The 16158-nt window shown below is 47.8% G+C and overlaps 1 protein-coding gene across 3 annotated transcripts in view; it reads left to right on the forward strand.

Annotated features, from left to right (window-relative positions):
• The first annotated feature begins 975 nt into the window (after positions 1 to 975).
• The window catches only part of SNX1 (sorting nexin 1), a 40981-nt gene continuing 25798 nt past the window's right edge, over positions 976 to 16158 (forward strand). For 2 of the 3 annotated variants that reach the window (XM_048866994.2, XM_048866990.2), the window contains exon 1: positions 976 to 1142. In XM_048866994.2, the coding sequence (XP_048722951.1) occupies positions 1023 to 1142 (120 nt within the window). In that variant the 5' untranslated portion in view covers positions 976 to 1022. The remainder of the gene's footprint in view (positions 1143 to 16158) is intronic. The other variant, XM_048866989.2, reaches the window with a different exon arrangement.

Genomic DNA, 16158 nt, shown 5'->3' on the forward strand with positions numbered 1-16158 from the left:
CGCCCCAGAGCGAGCAGGATAGGAGTTTAACTGGCTCTGCCTGGAGCTAGGGGGTGCTTAGGAATGGATGGAGCAACCCCCATGCTGCCCCCAGGGCAGCGCAGGTGAGAAGGGGGCCAAGGAGAAGCTGAGAACCTGGACCGGTGGTACCCAGCAGCTCTGCCAGTGTGCAACATGGGCCGCTGTCATGTTGCCAATGGCGACGTGGAGCCTTGCGGTTTCGTGCCCTGCCCAAACCAACAGAAGGCCGTGGAAAAGACTGGACCCCCCCCCAGCTGTGTAAGGAAATGCAGGTGCCATTGCAAGACAGCCGCCTTTGCTCTGACCCCAGGGAAATGCCAGTGCTCTCAGCCTTGCAGTGACACAGACACACACCACAACCCTTCCCCCACCCTACCCCCCTCGGGCCGGGCCTGGGCTCGCAGGGTGCGGGGCAGGAGGGAGCCAGCAGGCTGGGCTAACACACCTTCCCGCGGGGGCGGAGGGGTCTTTCCCCGAGCTGAGCGGCAGAGCGCCTCCTGCCACAGTCAGCAGCTCTGATTGGCTGTCCTTGCTGAGCAGGTGGGGAAGGGCAGCCAATCAGGCGGAGCTATTTGGCACGACCCCCCCTCCCTTCTCTGAGGGAGCGCGGGCCGAGCGCCAGGACGCCAAGCCCACCGCGCTGAACGATTTGCGGAGAGCACTGAGCACGGCACGCGACCACCTCAGAACGAGACCGTCGAGAGCACCTGGACACGGCAGAGCCCCGCCCCTATTCTGGCTCCAGCCACTGCAGCCAGCCCCGCACCCTCTCCCGACTCTGTGTTTTCTGGCGGGCCCGCCCTGTGTTTGGCTCCTCCCCCTCAAGGGCGTCCCCTGACCCCCTTCGCCCCGCCCGCCCCTGGGCATGGCTCCTCCCCCTGGCCCGCAGGGCCAAGCCCCGCCCCCGCTCACGGCGCCGCTCTCTCCTCATAAGGCTGTCGTTGGCGTTTCCGCCCCAGTGGGTAGCGGGGAGGCGGAAGTAGCCTCAGAAGCGCAGGGACATGGCGTCGGGCGGCGCTTGCAGCTCCAGCCCCTCTGCGGAGCGACTGCCCCCGCCCTTTCCCGGGGCCGAAGGGGACGCGGACAGCGACACCGAGGGCGAGGACATCTTCACCGGCGCCGTGAGTGCGCCCGGGCCCCGGGGCTCCCGAGCGTTGCTGCGCCGCTGCCCCCGTGTCGCGCCGGCCCGGGGGCCGCTGGGCGCTGGAAAGCAGCGAGCTCCCGCCTGTCGGCGCCGCTGCCGAGCTCCGCCGAGAGGGCCTGAGCCCCAAGGGAGGCGCTCGGGGCGCCGCTGGAGGAAGCCGGGTCGGGGGTCTCCTTTCGCGAGCGGGGGCAGGAGCAGGAGCTCCTGGCTGGGAAGTGCCTGTAACTCGTGACCAGCCCTTGATGGCAGGGCCGGGCTTTCGGGTGGCAGGGTCTCCCGTGACGCCTCTCGCATCCCTTTGCCGAAGTGCGGAGTAAGGCAGGAGTAGGCAGGGAGGGACTCTACCTAATTGCTAGAGTACAACTGATTCACGGCTCTGCCACTGACTTGACGTGTGTCGCTGGGCACATCACTTAGCCTCTCTGTGCCCCTTTATTTGTAAAGTAGGGATAATAACTGGCCTTTTAAAGGGGTGTGAAGATTAGGTTGCAGAGAGATCTGAAAATGCAAATTCAGTGGCTACTTATCATGTTGACCTTCACTGGAATATCTGTTGGGTAGATAAAAACTAAAATGTTACAAACCAGTCACTTTGCTGTGATGCTTGTCTTGATCTTAATCTGCATTAGATCAGCTGCTTAGAAATCATTTAATACAAATGGATTACCATTGGAGCTCTAGTCATGGGCTAGGAGAAATCTTGACTCTTTGGTTAAAATATCCTACATTCTTAATACATGTAGTCAGAGAAATCTAAGCATCCCGAGGACACAGGGGGAAGCCCTGGAGGGAGTCATTCTGTAACTAGCTGCTTAAGAATTTTTGGCAAAACCACATGGCTTGGCGTAGCTAACAATAGATAAATTAGTTTTCCAGTCTGGGTATGGGTACACTAAGGAAATGCATGTTGCTGGCATGTTTCATCAGGCTTTGTGATATGGTGAGAGTTTTGTTTTGCTTGTACCAGCAGTGAACTTTTTTCAACCCAACTTGGTGAGGAGAGGGTGGCAGAGGGAATTTCCTAGGGAGGATAGTGCTTGAGTGAACAATGTGTCACTCTATTGTAAAATGGGCTGCCTTTAAGAATGACCTGTCAGGGGCTTTATGAACATTAGTTGCACATTCACATCAGTACATCATTCTCAGGCTGTGTGAAAAGTGATCGAGGGAGACATGATAGACTTGTGGATAGTCATCAGACTAATCTGCATCATGATGAGAGCTGACAGTGGATACTACTTTGGCCCCCTGAGGCCAGTTTCCATTTTATTTACTGTTCTAGTATGTACCACCATTGTATCTTCTGGAAATGCTCTAGTGGCTCAATGTCTAAGGAATTAGATCAGAGGTGGGCAACCTATGGCCCATGGGCCCGTCCTGCCTGGCCCTTGAGCTCCCAGCCAGGGAGTCTAGCCCCTGGCCCCTCCCCTGCAGCTGTGCGGGCAGTGCTCTGAGCAGTGCGGCTGGCTCTGGCCAGGCAGTGCGATGGCCAGACATGCTGTTCTGAGCACGTTGTAAGTGGGCTGGGAGGTTGGATAAGGGGCAGCAGATCCCAGGAGGGGGTGGTCAGGGGTCAAGGAGCAGGGGGGGTTGGATGGGTTTGGAGTTCTGATGGGGGGGGGGGTGTAGAAAGTGGGAGGGCGTGGGGGCCAGGCTGTTTGGGGAGGTACAGCCTTCCCTACCCAGCCCTCCATACAGTTTTGCAATCCTGATGTGGCACTTGGGCAGAAAAGTTTGTGCACCCCTGTATTACATTTAAACAGGCAAGGTTTAAATATACTAACTTAAAACTTGACACCAAACTCTTATCAGGCATACAAGGAAAAAGCTGGTAAGAATTGTTGGTTTTCCCCACAACCTTCTCCTGTGATCCCCTGCGTGTGCAGTCCCCTCTAGATAACTGCTGGGAGAAAGCAAAGGAATTCTAGTGTTTTTCCTCCTGCTCGTGAATGCCCTTCCACACCTGGCCACCTCTGCTCTTGGCAGCACACCCTGCCTAGACCAGCGGTTGGGGGGCTGGGAGCAGGTTTCAGGGCGTCCACCAAACAGGGCCAGCATTAGACTCGCTGGGCCCCAGGGCGGAATGCTAAAGCCCAAGCAATGTAGCTTTTTGGGGCAGGCAGTTGTCCTGCTTGCTATCCCCTAATGCCAGCCCTGGCTTTTATATGCAGAAAACCAGTTGTTATGGCTCAGCGGAATCTTTATAGCATCGGGGGTTGGGGGGAGACTCAAAGAGAGAGCTTGAGAGCCCCTGGCGTAGACTTGTCCCAGAGAGTCCTGTCCCACATAAGGATGGGGAGGTGCTGCCACTTTAATTGCCTGTAGGAGTCAGGAATCTCCTGGCCAGACTTAAGACTGTGCATTTCTAGAATAGGATGTGGGTGTAGGGTGAAAGGGAGAGGGGTCTCTGAGTGCATTAAGGCCTTCTCACTTTTGTGTGAAAGTGTTACCTTTAATTTATTTCTGATTCTTTGCATTAACAGAAAATTTCACCTTTGAAGCTGGTTGAACATGCAGTAGCAGAGGATATTAGGCTTGTGGCCTCTCCCTTTTTTTTTCTTTTGTCCTTTATACACTTGAGAAGCAAAAGTTTCTGAAACCATCTTACACTTGAAAATCTGGTCCCATCTAGCCTGAGACTAGTTTAATAACCTCATAATGGCCAAGAACAAAAGTTGAACAACCAAGAAAAGAAGGGTTTTTAAATCACTATTTCAGCATTCTTTTGCTAACAGGTCGAAGTTCAATGAACCAACACTTTGGAGAAACGGAGTCTTAAAATTTCTAGACCCCCGCGCCCAGTCAAAGTGTGTGAGCTAACAACATATTTCATGAAGAACCCCAGCAAGTTTTCCAACTGGGAATGCCAAAGTTGATATTCCTAAGGAAAACCTTCTAGCTTGCCTTTTTCCGCTCAAAGAAGCAAAGGGCACAAGACCAGCTTCTAAAATCCTCTAGTTAAGTACTCTTTGACTAGGAAAAACAAATATTAAAAACTGTATTCCTGTCTAATAGCTTAACATGTAACAGAAGGCTTGACATTGTCACCTCTTCATCAAATATAACACTAATCGGTGACTATTGCAAAACATCTTGTTGCAGGCAACATAGCTCTCAAAATCCAGCTTTGCATGCAAGAGTAATATGTACACTTACTCCCTAAGGACTTAAGTCCTCTGGAAGAAATTTTTTGAAAAAGGACGCAAGATTTCACAGGTTAGCTTTTTTACTTTGGGAATCTCTTCACTATCTCTGTAATAAAAGAACTGTTTGTAGCAAAGCATCACTGATGCTGTAATTTGAAAATGAACACCTGAAATTCAGGGATAGTAGTCGTTGCTTTGTGGGAAAGATTGCAGTTACACAGACCTACGAGTTACACAGGAAGGGTTAAAATAGAAACTGGTCTGGGACAGAGTGGAATCTGTAGGTTGCAGGCATAAGAAAACAGCTTGGTCAGGACATAGCTGAAGTAACCCAGTTGTGAGTGGGAAGCTTTTCCTAGTGTGTATTGGTGCTGATCTGTAAACTTCTGCAGAAACAGGGTCTCTTAAAACCTGGAGGTGCCAGCTTTATGGCTGTGAAGAGGATTCCAAATGTGACCTGAGATTGCTAGTAGACCAGCTTCAGTGCCATGCCTCTGCTGCTCATAGCTTTGCTAAGCAGCAGTTTGAAATCAACAAAACTGGTCTCCTTCTGAGCTAATGGGGTAATCTGTGGGTCCCAGTACAAATGTTCTTATGCTACTACTTGAGGCAGAAGTTCTGAGCAGCAGAGGCAGGTACTAGGATACTCTTTAGGGGTAAAAAGAAAAGGAGTACTTGTGGCACCTTAGAGACTAACCAATTTATTTGAGCATGAGCTTTCGTGAGCTACAGCTCACTTCATCATCACTTCATCATGTAGCTCACGAAAGCTCATGCTCAAATAAATTGGTTAGTCTCTAAGGTGCCACAAGTACTCCTTTTCTTTTTGCGAATACAGACTAACACGGCTGTTCCTCTGAAACCTGTCTTTAGGGGTAGAATAGCAGATCCTCTTCACCACAGCAGTAAGGTGGCTCTAGAGAAGAAAGACAGCTGCATTTTTCCTCCAACAGCTAGGGGGGGTAGGTACATCAGATTTGATGCCAGTTAGCTGAAGGCTGATGTGAAAGATGGAGCCACGAGAGGTGTCAGGAGGAGTTTCCCAAAGGCCTTGCACTTGGATCTCTTGTTTCTTGTGAGCAGCTGTAGGGCTGGTCTACACTGAAAACTTATTGGGCATAGCTGCCTATCTCAGGGGTGTGACATCCTTGAGACCCACAGCTATGCCACTCTAAGCCTTGGTAGAGACAGTGCTAGATGGATAGAATTCTTCTGTTAGCCCAGCTACCAACTCTCGGAGGTAGATTAACTACAGCAACAGGAGAGCCCCTCCTGTTGCTATAGAAAGCATCTATGCCAAAGTGCTAGAGCGGTACTGCTGTAGTATTTTAAGTGTTGTCATACCTTTAGTCTTCATGGTTGGGCCTTGTCTATCCTGCTACATTTCCTGTTGTTGCTAACACTGGTCAGCATTAGCAGTGTTGAGCCTCAGCCTGGGGAGAGGATGAGAGAATGACTCACATGTGACAGAAGTGAGTCATGTCACTGAGGCTAGGTCAACCCTACCACTTCTTTATAACTTTGTCGCTCAGGGTGTGAATAAGCCACCCCCATGAGTGATGTAAGTTACACCGACCTAAGCACCAGTGTGGACAGCACTGTTGGTGGGAGAGCTGCTCCCACTGACATAGCTACCGCCTCTCATGGAGGTGGATTTATTATGCCGACAGAAGAGTTCTTGCCTGTCTGCATAGAATGTTTTCACCTGACGCACTACAGTGACACATAGTGCTTCTAGTGTAGACTAGTCCTTGGTATACTTCTGGAAGGTGCTTGGTACTGTGGTGGCAAGAGTGATAAGAACCTATTCCAAATAGAATGGTGGGTTGCTGGCATGGCTACTTCTAGCACTGTGTAAACATGTGTAGAACGTGTCTAATCAACTTGGTATCAAAAGCTGGCAGAAACCAGTATGCGCTGTTTCTAGTGTTGGTAATGCAGGCAGAAGCTGAACAAGTGTTGGCAAGAGCTGAACATTTTTAGAAAGCAGAACTATTGTAGACACAGCCTGGATGTCTTTTGCTTTAAAAAAAAAAAAAAAATCCAGCTCTGCGTTAAGGAAACTTTAGAACGGTAACCCCCAGCTTGCAGCAAAATGAATATCCTAAATCCTAATTCATTTCTAGAGCTCATTCTCCCCTTGTTTTTGGAGTTCTAGTTCTTCCTCTACTCGGCATCATGATGGCTAGAAGGGACTATCTGGAACAAAACTCTCTGGCCCACTCAGCCATATTGAGCAAAGCTTTGAAGATTCATGCGGTGACTTAAGTTTCTTCTCTTGCCTGAAGATGGCTGTCCTGTCCACATACAGCTGTACTTTAGCTAATGGAAACAAACTGGAGTTGTGTGCTCGGGGCAGTAGTCTTTGTAGATGATACTGGGCAAACAAACAGTAGTGAGGACTCCATGTAGAGATGTTTCCCCAAACACTAGACAGTGGTGCTACAGCTCCGTCTGCTGTGCAGTTCATTGGGATCATTCTTGAATGACACTGGTCTGCTGCTTTTTTTAACTAAAAGCTGCAGTATGAAACTGCTGTCTGCACCTCTTTGCTGCTAAATAGATGTGCACTTTAAGCCCTTCAGGTCATAAATGAGTAGAAACTACTAGGAGCTAAAAGAGAACCCTTGTTTAATTGATGCAATGACATGGAGAGATGAGGGCCCAGAAATGGCCTGGCCATTCAGCAATTAATCAGTGATTTGGTAGTCTGGATAAACATGTTAATCCTGGCTGGACTCTGCTTTTCCTTGACCCCTTCTCCACCTTGTGTCTGAATCCCTAGACAGGTAGAGGAAAATCCTTGGTTTTTGTTTAACTCATGCTCTCAACTGACTAGATCTGTATCTGTTGCTCCTGCTCCTGCCCCTGCCTATTAAGTTGTGGGAGTTCCAGTAGTGATAAGTAGCTTTTAGACTTGCTGTGTAGGCACATAAGCTGGAGTCCCATAGTAAAGAGACTGTTAACAGAATGTACAGCCACACAGGAATAGCCAAAACAGAGCAATGATCCATATAGTTAGGTACCCTTTATCAACAGCAGCCCTTGCCAGATGCTTTGGAGGAGAGCTCAGATAGCTTCCAAAATTTACATAAATGCAATATTTTGGTGGTGAGAACTTCCTTCCTGGCCTCCCCTGAATACCACCTTGTACCTCAAAGTGTATGTGGGCTGACAAACCCCATGGCTTTCCTGTCTAGTCTAATTGCAGGTGAGATCCCTGTTTAGACAAATGGATGATCCTCTTGGATCTTACTAAACTCTTGCACTGATATCCTGCAGCAGTTTCACAAGGCTAATACTTCCTAGTATTCTAATCATTATAGGTCTTTGTCCTCCTGGCTTAGATGTACATGTCAACAAGCAGCACTTAGGGAGGATCACAAAGCAGGACTTGAAAAAGCCACTTGCTAATGACAGTAGAAGAATTACCCTGGTGAGTTGTGGGAGGGAAGGGTACAGAAGCCAAGCTAGCCAATCCTGGGGAACAATTTCTTAAGTCAGTCATTTGACTGTGAAGAGAATGCTTCGCTTGTGATCATGACCAATGCATTGGTGACTTCTGAGCTGTCTGCAGACCAGGAGTTTCTACTGCTGTTGGTAGCTTTATTTTTTTTTTCCCAGTAGCCTACTGACCCGGGCAAGACAGACAAGAGCCAGAAGGAGCTAAGATTGTCACTAGGGTCTTGCCCTTTCTTCTTGCTTGTGGTTTGCTTAAATTTTCATATCCCACCTCTGTCTAGTAGGTATCCGGGCATAAATACGTACCATATATACTCATTCATAAACCAAATATTTTTGGTAAAACAGTGATGCACCAAAGAGTGGGGGTCAGCTTATAAACAGGTCTACACCAAAATTTGAATTTCAACTCTATGAAATCATTGAATTGAATATCTAATACATTGTTGTTTTTGTTTACCTGGAGCGTTTGCAGGCATGGAGCCCCTCAGCTCCCAGTGGCCACGGTTTGCCATTCCCAGCCAATGGGAGCTGCAGGAAATGGCACTGTGATTGGGATATACACAAGGAAAAGAATCAACATAAAGCACTAAAATTGATTTTTCAATGACATGTTTGGTGTACATATTAAAGTCCCTTTTTCAGAGGATATCTCTTCTTGTCAGTCATCCCTTTTTGATGGGGAAGAAAGGATTTGTTCTAGTCATTTGAGTCAAGAATGACTTGTGTTCTTGCTTTTAACAAATCAGACAGGGTAGAAGAGAGGATGACAAAAGGTGGTGGGGTGGAGGGCATTTGATACATATTAGGATGCAGGGTGACTAGTCAGTTATGCAGAGTGGCCACAGCAGCTGTTGCTCTGGATCTGGCTCAGCATCCCTGAAAGAGAAGTATCTGGCTTCTTGGTCAGGTCCCTTCCCTTCATGGGTCCTTCTCAGGCTGGTCAGAGCTGGATGGGCCATAACATCTCATTATGCTGGTGCTGTGTAGTTAGTCACAGGATCACGTGAAAAGCCAAGGGACAGGACAGGAGGAAGATAGTGGGAGATAGGGACACATGAGGTCAGGGAAGATGGAACAGGATCTTGCATGGATCAGGCTGAGGTCTTTGCCACCACCGCACCAGCAATCAGGCATACCCACTGGTATTTCAAGGTCTGGGTGTTTAGGATGAAAATCCCTTGGCAGCAGGTGCAGTGGAAGATCACTTTTTTCCCCACAAAGTCTCTTTAGGGGGCCCCCCCAAAGGGGGTGGTGGATGGGCTATTCCATTCTTACCTTATTTTGTTAATCAATTAGGCCTAACTTCCAAAGTACCAATTTTGGTCCATTGACTTTCAGTCCCATATTCCTCTTGTTTACTGAATGCCCTTAACTGAAGGACTGTTACATTAATAGGCCTGTTTGGATTAACCCAGTCTGTCTCCCTTTCTATCTCTTCCCACCAACACTTACTGTTGTAGGTGATAGGAACGTCTTATAAACTTATCTATTTAACACTATTGAACTGCCAGACCTATGCAAATTTGGAGGTCCCAATTATAGCGGTTAATGTTAAATGCTTGACTGAACTATAATTCCTGTCCTTCTGCTCTAGGCAAATATGTGAGGCAAATTAACATTGTTGGTACCTTTATGCTGGTTGCCCGCAGGCACTTTTTGCAGAACTGAAATTCTTGCCTGCGTGGATAGAACAAAAGACCATCTCCCTACTGTGTCTTTCCCATGGTTGTATAATAGTCTTTTCCTTCCAGAAGGGGAAGAATAATTCTGGCTAACATGAAGGCCACCTGTCTAGATCTGTATAAATTTATGACTGTTAACGCTACAGTGAGAATGGCATGCCTGCCTAGGTGACCTTTAGCATCTGACCTGTAATCTAGATATGTCCCCTTAATGTATTTGCAGCCTACATAACAGAGATTTGACAGTCACTTAGGCCTAGATCCACAGATGAAACTAGGCACCTAAGTCCCATTCTTAGCTGCCACTGCAATCCACAGTTATTACTTGGCTGCTGCCTAAAATCACATGATTCCTATATTGGGGCGGGGGATGCGGTAAAAGTTCCCTAGGAGCCTGTATTTCTGCCACTGAGCATGTGCACTGTTGCCTCACTCTAGCTGTCCAGATATTTATCTCCAGCTAAGCACTGGAGCAATTCATAAGCCAGGGAAGATAAGCAGAGGAGCATCTAATTCATATGTACATAAGAACGGCCATACTGGGTCAGACCAAAGGTCCATCTAGCCCAGTATCCTGTCTTCTGACAGAGGTAAATGCCAAGTGCCCCAGAGGGAATGAACAGATAATCAAGTGATCCATCCCCTGTTACCCATTCCCCGCTTCTGGCAAACAGCCATTGGTGGACCTATCCTCCATGAATTTATTTAGTTCTTTTTGAACCCTGTTATAGTCTTGGCCTTCACAACATCCTCTGGCAAGGAGTTCCACAGGTTGACTGTGCATTGTGTGTGTGGGAAATACTTCCTTTTGTTTGTTTTTTTTAAACCTGCTGCCTATTAATTTAATTTAGTGAGCCCTGCTTCTTGTGTTATGCAAAGGAGTAAATAACACTTCCTTATTTATGCCAGTCATGATTTTATAGACCTCTTATCATATCCCACCTTAGTCATCTTTTTTCCAAGCTGAAAAGTCCAAGTCTTATTACTCTTCTCATACGGAAGCCATTTCATACCCCTAATCACTTTTGTTACCCTTTTCAGAACCTTTTCCAGTTCCAATATATCTTTTTTTTTTTTTTGAGATAGGGTGACCACATCTGCACTCAGTATTCAAGATGTGGGCATACCATGCGTCAAGGTTCTTCCCCACTCTGAACTCTAGGGTACACACGTGCGGACCTGCATGAAAACCCCCAAGCTTATTTTTATCAGCTTAGGTTAAAACCTCCCCAAGGTAGAAACTATTTTACCTTTTGCCCTTGGACTTTATTGCTGCCACCACCAAGTATCTAACAAATATATAACAGGGAAAGAGCCTGCTTGGAAACGTCTTTCCCTCCAAAATCCTCCCCAAACCCTACACCTCCTTTCCTGGGGAAGGCTTGATAAAAATCCTCACCAATTTGCATAAGGGAACAGAGACCCAAAACCCTTGGATCTTAAGAACAATGAAAAAGCAATCAGGTTATTAAAAATTTTAATTGAAGGAAAAAGTAAAAGAATAATCTCTGTAAAATCAGGATGGTAAATACCTTACAGGGTAATCAGATTCAAAACATAGAGAATCCCTCTAGGCAAAACCTTAAGTTACAAAAAGACACAAACAGGAATATGCACTCCATTCAGCAGAGCTTATTTTCTCAGCCATTTAAAGAAATCAGAATCTAATGCATATCTAGCTAGCTTACTTACTAAGTTCTAAGACTCCATTCCTTTTCTGTTCCCGGCGAAAGCATCACACAGACAGAGAGCCTTTGTTTCTCCCCCCTCCAGCTTTGAAAGCATCTTGTCTCCTCATTGGTCATTTTGGTCAGGTCCCAGTGAGGTTATCCTAACTTCTTAACCCTTTACAGATGAAAGGGTTTTTCCTCTGGCCAGGAGGGATTTTAAAGGTGTTTACCCTTCCCTTTATATTTACGACACCATGGATTTATATAGAGGCAATATATTATCCATCCCTTTCTTAATGATTCCCAACATTCTAGTCACTTTCGACTGCCGCTGCATATTGAATGGATGTTTTTCAGAGAACTATCCACAATGACTCCAAGATCTTTCATGAGTGGTAATAGCTAATTTAGACCCCATCTTTTTGTGTGTCTAGTTGGGATTGTTTTCCAATTGGCATTACTTTGCATTTATCAACACTGAATTTCATCTGCTCTTTTGTTGCCCAGTCACCCAGTTTTGAGATACTTTTGTAGCTCTTCGCAGTCTGCTTGGAACTTAACTATCTTGAGTAGTTTTGTATCTTCTGGAAAAATGGGTAAAACAGTGAGGTGGCAAAATTTTCAGATCATTTATGAATCTTATGTAGGACTGGTTCCAGTACAGACCCCTGGGGGACACCACTATTTACCTCTCTCCAGTCTGAAAACTGACTGTTTATTCCTACCCTTTGTTTCTTTTCTTTTTAACTAGTTACTGATATGTGAGAGCACCTTCCCTCTTATCCCATGACAACTTACTTTGCTTAAGGGCCTTTGGTGGAGGGACTTTATTAAAGGCTTTCTGAAAAGATAAGTACACTATATCCCAGAGGTGGGCAAACTAGGGCCCATGGGCGAACTACAGCCTGCAGGACCATCCTGCCCGGCCCCTGAGGTCCTGACCTGGGAGGCTGACCCCCTCCCCAGCCACACTGCCATGCAGCACAACACTCTGAGCAACAGGGCTGCAGAGCCTGGCCTGACCTGCTGCTCTGTGCAGTGCGGCTGCCTGTCCTGGTGCAGCTGCACTGCCAGCCACTGGTACTCCAGGCAGCGTGGGTGGGGAGTTGGATAGAGGGCAGGGGTGTGGATAGGGGTCAGGGCGGTCAGAGGGCAGGGAACAGGGGTAGAAAGGGGGCAGGAGTCCCAGGGGGCAGTAAGGAAGGAAAGGAGGGGTTGAATGGGGTGGTGGTGGAGCAGTTAGGGGCAAGGGGTCTGGGGGCAGTTAGGGAGAAGGGGTGGCTGGATGGGGCAGGGGTCTGGGGGGGACAGTCAGGGAGAAGGGGGGGAGTTAGGCGTGGGAGGTCTGGGGGCAGTCAGGGGGCAGGGGTCCTTGGGGGGCCATCGGAGGGGGGGTTGGATGGGGCAGGAGTCCTGGTGGGGGCCATCAGGGCATGAGAAGCAAGGGGGTCAGATGGGTGCAGGGGCTGGGCCACGCCTGGCTGTTCGGGGAGGCACAGCCTCCCCTAACTGGCCCTCCATACAATTTCAGAAACCCGATGTGGCCCTAAGGCCAATAATTTTCCCAGCCCCTGCTATATCCACTGGATCCCCCTTGTCCACAGGCTTGTTGAGCCCCTCAAAGAATTCTAGTAGATTGGTGAGGCATGATTTCCCTTTACAAAAACCATGTTGACTTTCTCTCCCCTCCCCCCACCCCCAACAAATTATGTTAATCTGTGTGTTCCCTCTAAGCGGCGTGGATGTGCAACATCCTATCAAGGGCCACACAGACTTTCAGGGCTGCGGCAGGGAAAGGTGCCTCTCCCCTGGCCCCAGCCCCAGAGCTGCGGCAGCCATGGAGAGACGGGGGAGGCAGCTCTCCCCTTGCCCAAGAGCTGCTGCAGCCAGGGAGAGGGCTGGGGGGAGTCCTTTCCCCACCACGGCCCTGGAGCAGCCTACACCCCAAACACTTCATCCCCAGCCCCACCCCACCACAGATCACCTCCATATTGGTGCACATAACAATTAATTTTTTGCATGCATATGCAAAATGAGAGGGAACATTGTTCATGTCTGATTTTGTCCTTTTTACTATAGCTCTAGTCAGTTTGCCCCATACTGAAGTCAGGCTTACCAGCCTACATTTGCCAGGATCACTTGTGGAGCCCTTTTTAAAAATGGGTGTCACATTAGCCATCCTCCAGTCATTTGGTACAGAAGCTGATTTAAATAAGTTACAAACTAGAGTATTTTCCACTGAATGCATCTGATGAAGTGAGTTGTAGCTCACAAAAGCTTATGCTCAAATAAATTTGTTAGTCTCTAAGGTGCCATAAGTCCTCCTTTTTTTGTGAGTACAGACTAACACGGCTGATACTCTGAAACTAGAGTTAGTAGTTCTGCAGTTTCGCATTTGAGTTTCTTCAGAACTCCTGGGTGAATGCCATCTGGTCTGGGTGACTTATTACTGTTTATCAATTTGTTCCAAAACCTCCTCTAATGACTCCTACCAATCAGGCCCTACACCAGACTGAGGTGTGCTCAGAGGCAGCTGACCTCAGCACAAAACAGCTGGGGGGAGACAGGAGGAAGACCTTTCTGACAACCTTTCACCCAGTGGCTAGAGCACTCACCTGGGTTGTGGGAAACCACCAGTTCAAGTCCCCCTCTCTCCTTGATCAGAATGGATTTGAGCAGGGATGTGCCACCTCTCCGGTGAGTGCCCTAACCTCAGGGCTATTGTCATTCTCACTTTTCTGGCCTAATTAAATAACCAAATTAAATGTTGTTGAAGTTGTTCCTCTTACTGTTTAAATTATTGGGCCAGTGAATGAGTAACCTAACCACTGGGCTATAGTCGTCATCACTCAGGTGAATACCCTGAGTGCATGATAATGTCTGGAACTATGGGATTGTCTCCCTTTGCTGCATCTTGATTTCCTCAAGACTTTCCTCCTCCACAGCACAGAGGCTGTCAGTGGGGAATGGGACCACGCTGTGTCCCTAGAAATCTGTGTACTTCTGTGTCCCCAGCTCCTCCAGTTCAGCCACTCAGTTCTCAAGAGCCTGTGCTCCATCTGAGTTCCATCAACTCATTGCACTGTATGTGCACATACACTACCTGCCCACAAGGCAGATAATCGTACATGCTGCATTCAGTGCAATAAAGTGGAGAATCCCCACCCTGCTGATATTTTTGCCTTCCTTCTTTTCACTCTTGCAGGGGTTTGGGTTGTTTAGAATGTTTGTAGGTGTATCTGGCCCTCTAAACTCCTTGGTTTGCTGCTTCTGGTAGCTTAGGAGCTAGCTTCCTAATGCCTCTTCCCCCAAGTTAGCCCCACCCCCTTGTCAAGGAATCCTAAAGAGGCTAGGGATCGAAAAGTAGCAGGCAAGAGCCTCCTTAGCGAGCTCTCAGCCTAGCCAGGCAGGCTGCTTGGCTCAGCACACAGACCCCACACCAGATCTCACTATAATCTTTAATCAAGCAAGCACACAACAAACTGACAAGTTTACCCCCAAGGATCCTGTGGCCACCTCCTTCACCTGAACTCCATTGCAAGTCTCCAGTCTTTTCTGCTCCTGTTGAGCTCCTAGCTAAATGTGCTAAGGCAGACCTCTGCTGAGCAAAGTGTAGGAACCCTGCTATATCGCTGTAGGCCTGCATCGCTGTACTACAGCGTACTGTAAAATCTGGTTCTGATCACTGCTAGGTACTTACACAGGCTGATTCCCATTGACTTCAGTTGGAGCAGTCCTGCCTACTAAAACAGCAATGTTAGTTTGTTTTAGCCACCCCAGTTTCACTGTTCTACATGAAGCAACATGCATTCAGCTAGGACATACGCATTTGGACTCTTAAAATTCCAACAGCCAGTTTAATCAGCAATGACTCAGTTGGCAGTGAGTCGGAACTGAGTGGTTTTCTTTGGACCAAGCATTATAAGCAGAACCAGAGCTGAAACTTGGCTGTTATGCTGACATCCATAGCAAAGTACACCCAGGAGAGGACTGCCTGCCTTGTTTCTGTTCTTTGTTCTGAGCTAAGCTCTTTGCAATGCCCCATTACTCTTCCATGTTCAAGCAAATAAAACAAATCTTCATCGCAGGGTAGTACTCACATCAGGGGTCTGGGTAGAGTTTGACTTGCCATACTTACAAACGGCACAAGCCCTTATCTTCCCAAGGGGAGCATGCTACTGCTGAGCATGTGTTAAATCCAGCATCTCCAGTGAGTGAGCATAGGTGGGCCATCGTGCACTGTGATAAGTTTCACTATTCTCCCATAGAAGTTACCAAAGCTACAGCTTAGTCAGTACTACAGTGTAGACATGGACACTACAGAGGCATAGGAGTTGGAGATTGTTATCAAAGAGTACTATTGATGTTACTAACTAGATATAAACCAAATAGCTTGGCATCTTTAACCAACATGAGTTGGAACCTGATTACTTTAATAAAAAAAAAATTCACTGTGATGCTGAGACATTTGAGCAGTTATCGCTTCCCCTTCGTTTAAGTAAGAGGTGGCTGCAGAGCACAAGAAACCAGTCTCTTGCTACAATCCTGCGTATGTCACCTATCTGTGCCCCTTCTTCCCTAGTTTAATGGTAAGATTAACTGCAGAAAAACAAGATCTGAATTGCACCTGCTTCAACAGAAGTCAGTCACTACAGCATCCATGAAGAGAGCAGGGCTGGGGCTGAAGCGCCATAGGCCAATGCCTAGGGCTCTCCTGCCTGGAGTCACATGAGTACTGTACATGTGCATCTCAGCTTTCATGTAAATTTCTAGGCCTAATGTTTGTAAAGCAAAGCTCAAATGTGAACAGTGCATTGGTGATGGCTAGTCTTCAGACAGCCCAAAACAATAGCTTTGAGGGGATGAGCTGCCCCGTGCATCTCAGTGAGGTGTTAATTCCAAGCCTCAGTGCTCTGGGGAACCCCACCAATGCACACGCTAATAGAGGACCCTGCATAAACCTTCTGTGGGTCACAAACTGAATGAGCCAGCAATGTGGTGGTAGCTGTTCATGCAGCTGCACCACTTAT

The sequence above is a fragment of the Caretta caretta genome, chromosome 10 (genome assembly GCF_965140235.1).
Source record: "Caretta caretta isolate rCarCar2 chromosome 10, rCarCar1.hap1, whole genome shotgun sequence".
Taxonomy (NCBI): Eukaryota; Metazoa; Chordata; order Testudines; family Cheloniidae; genus Caretta; species Caretta caretta.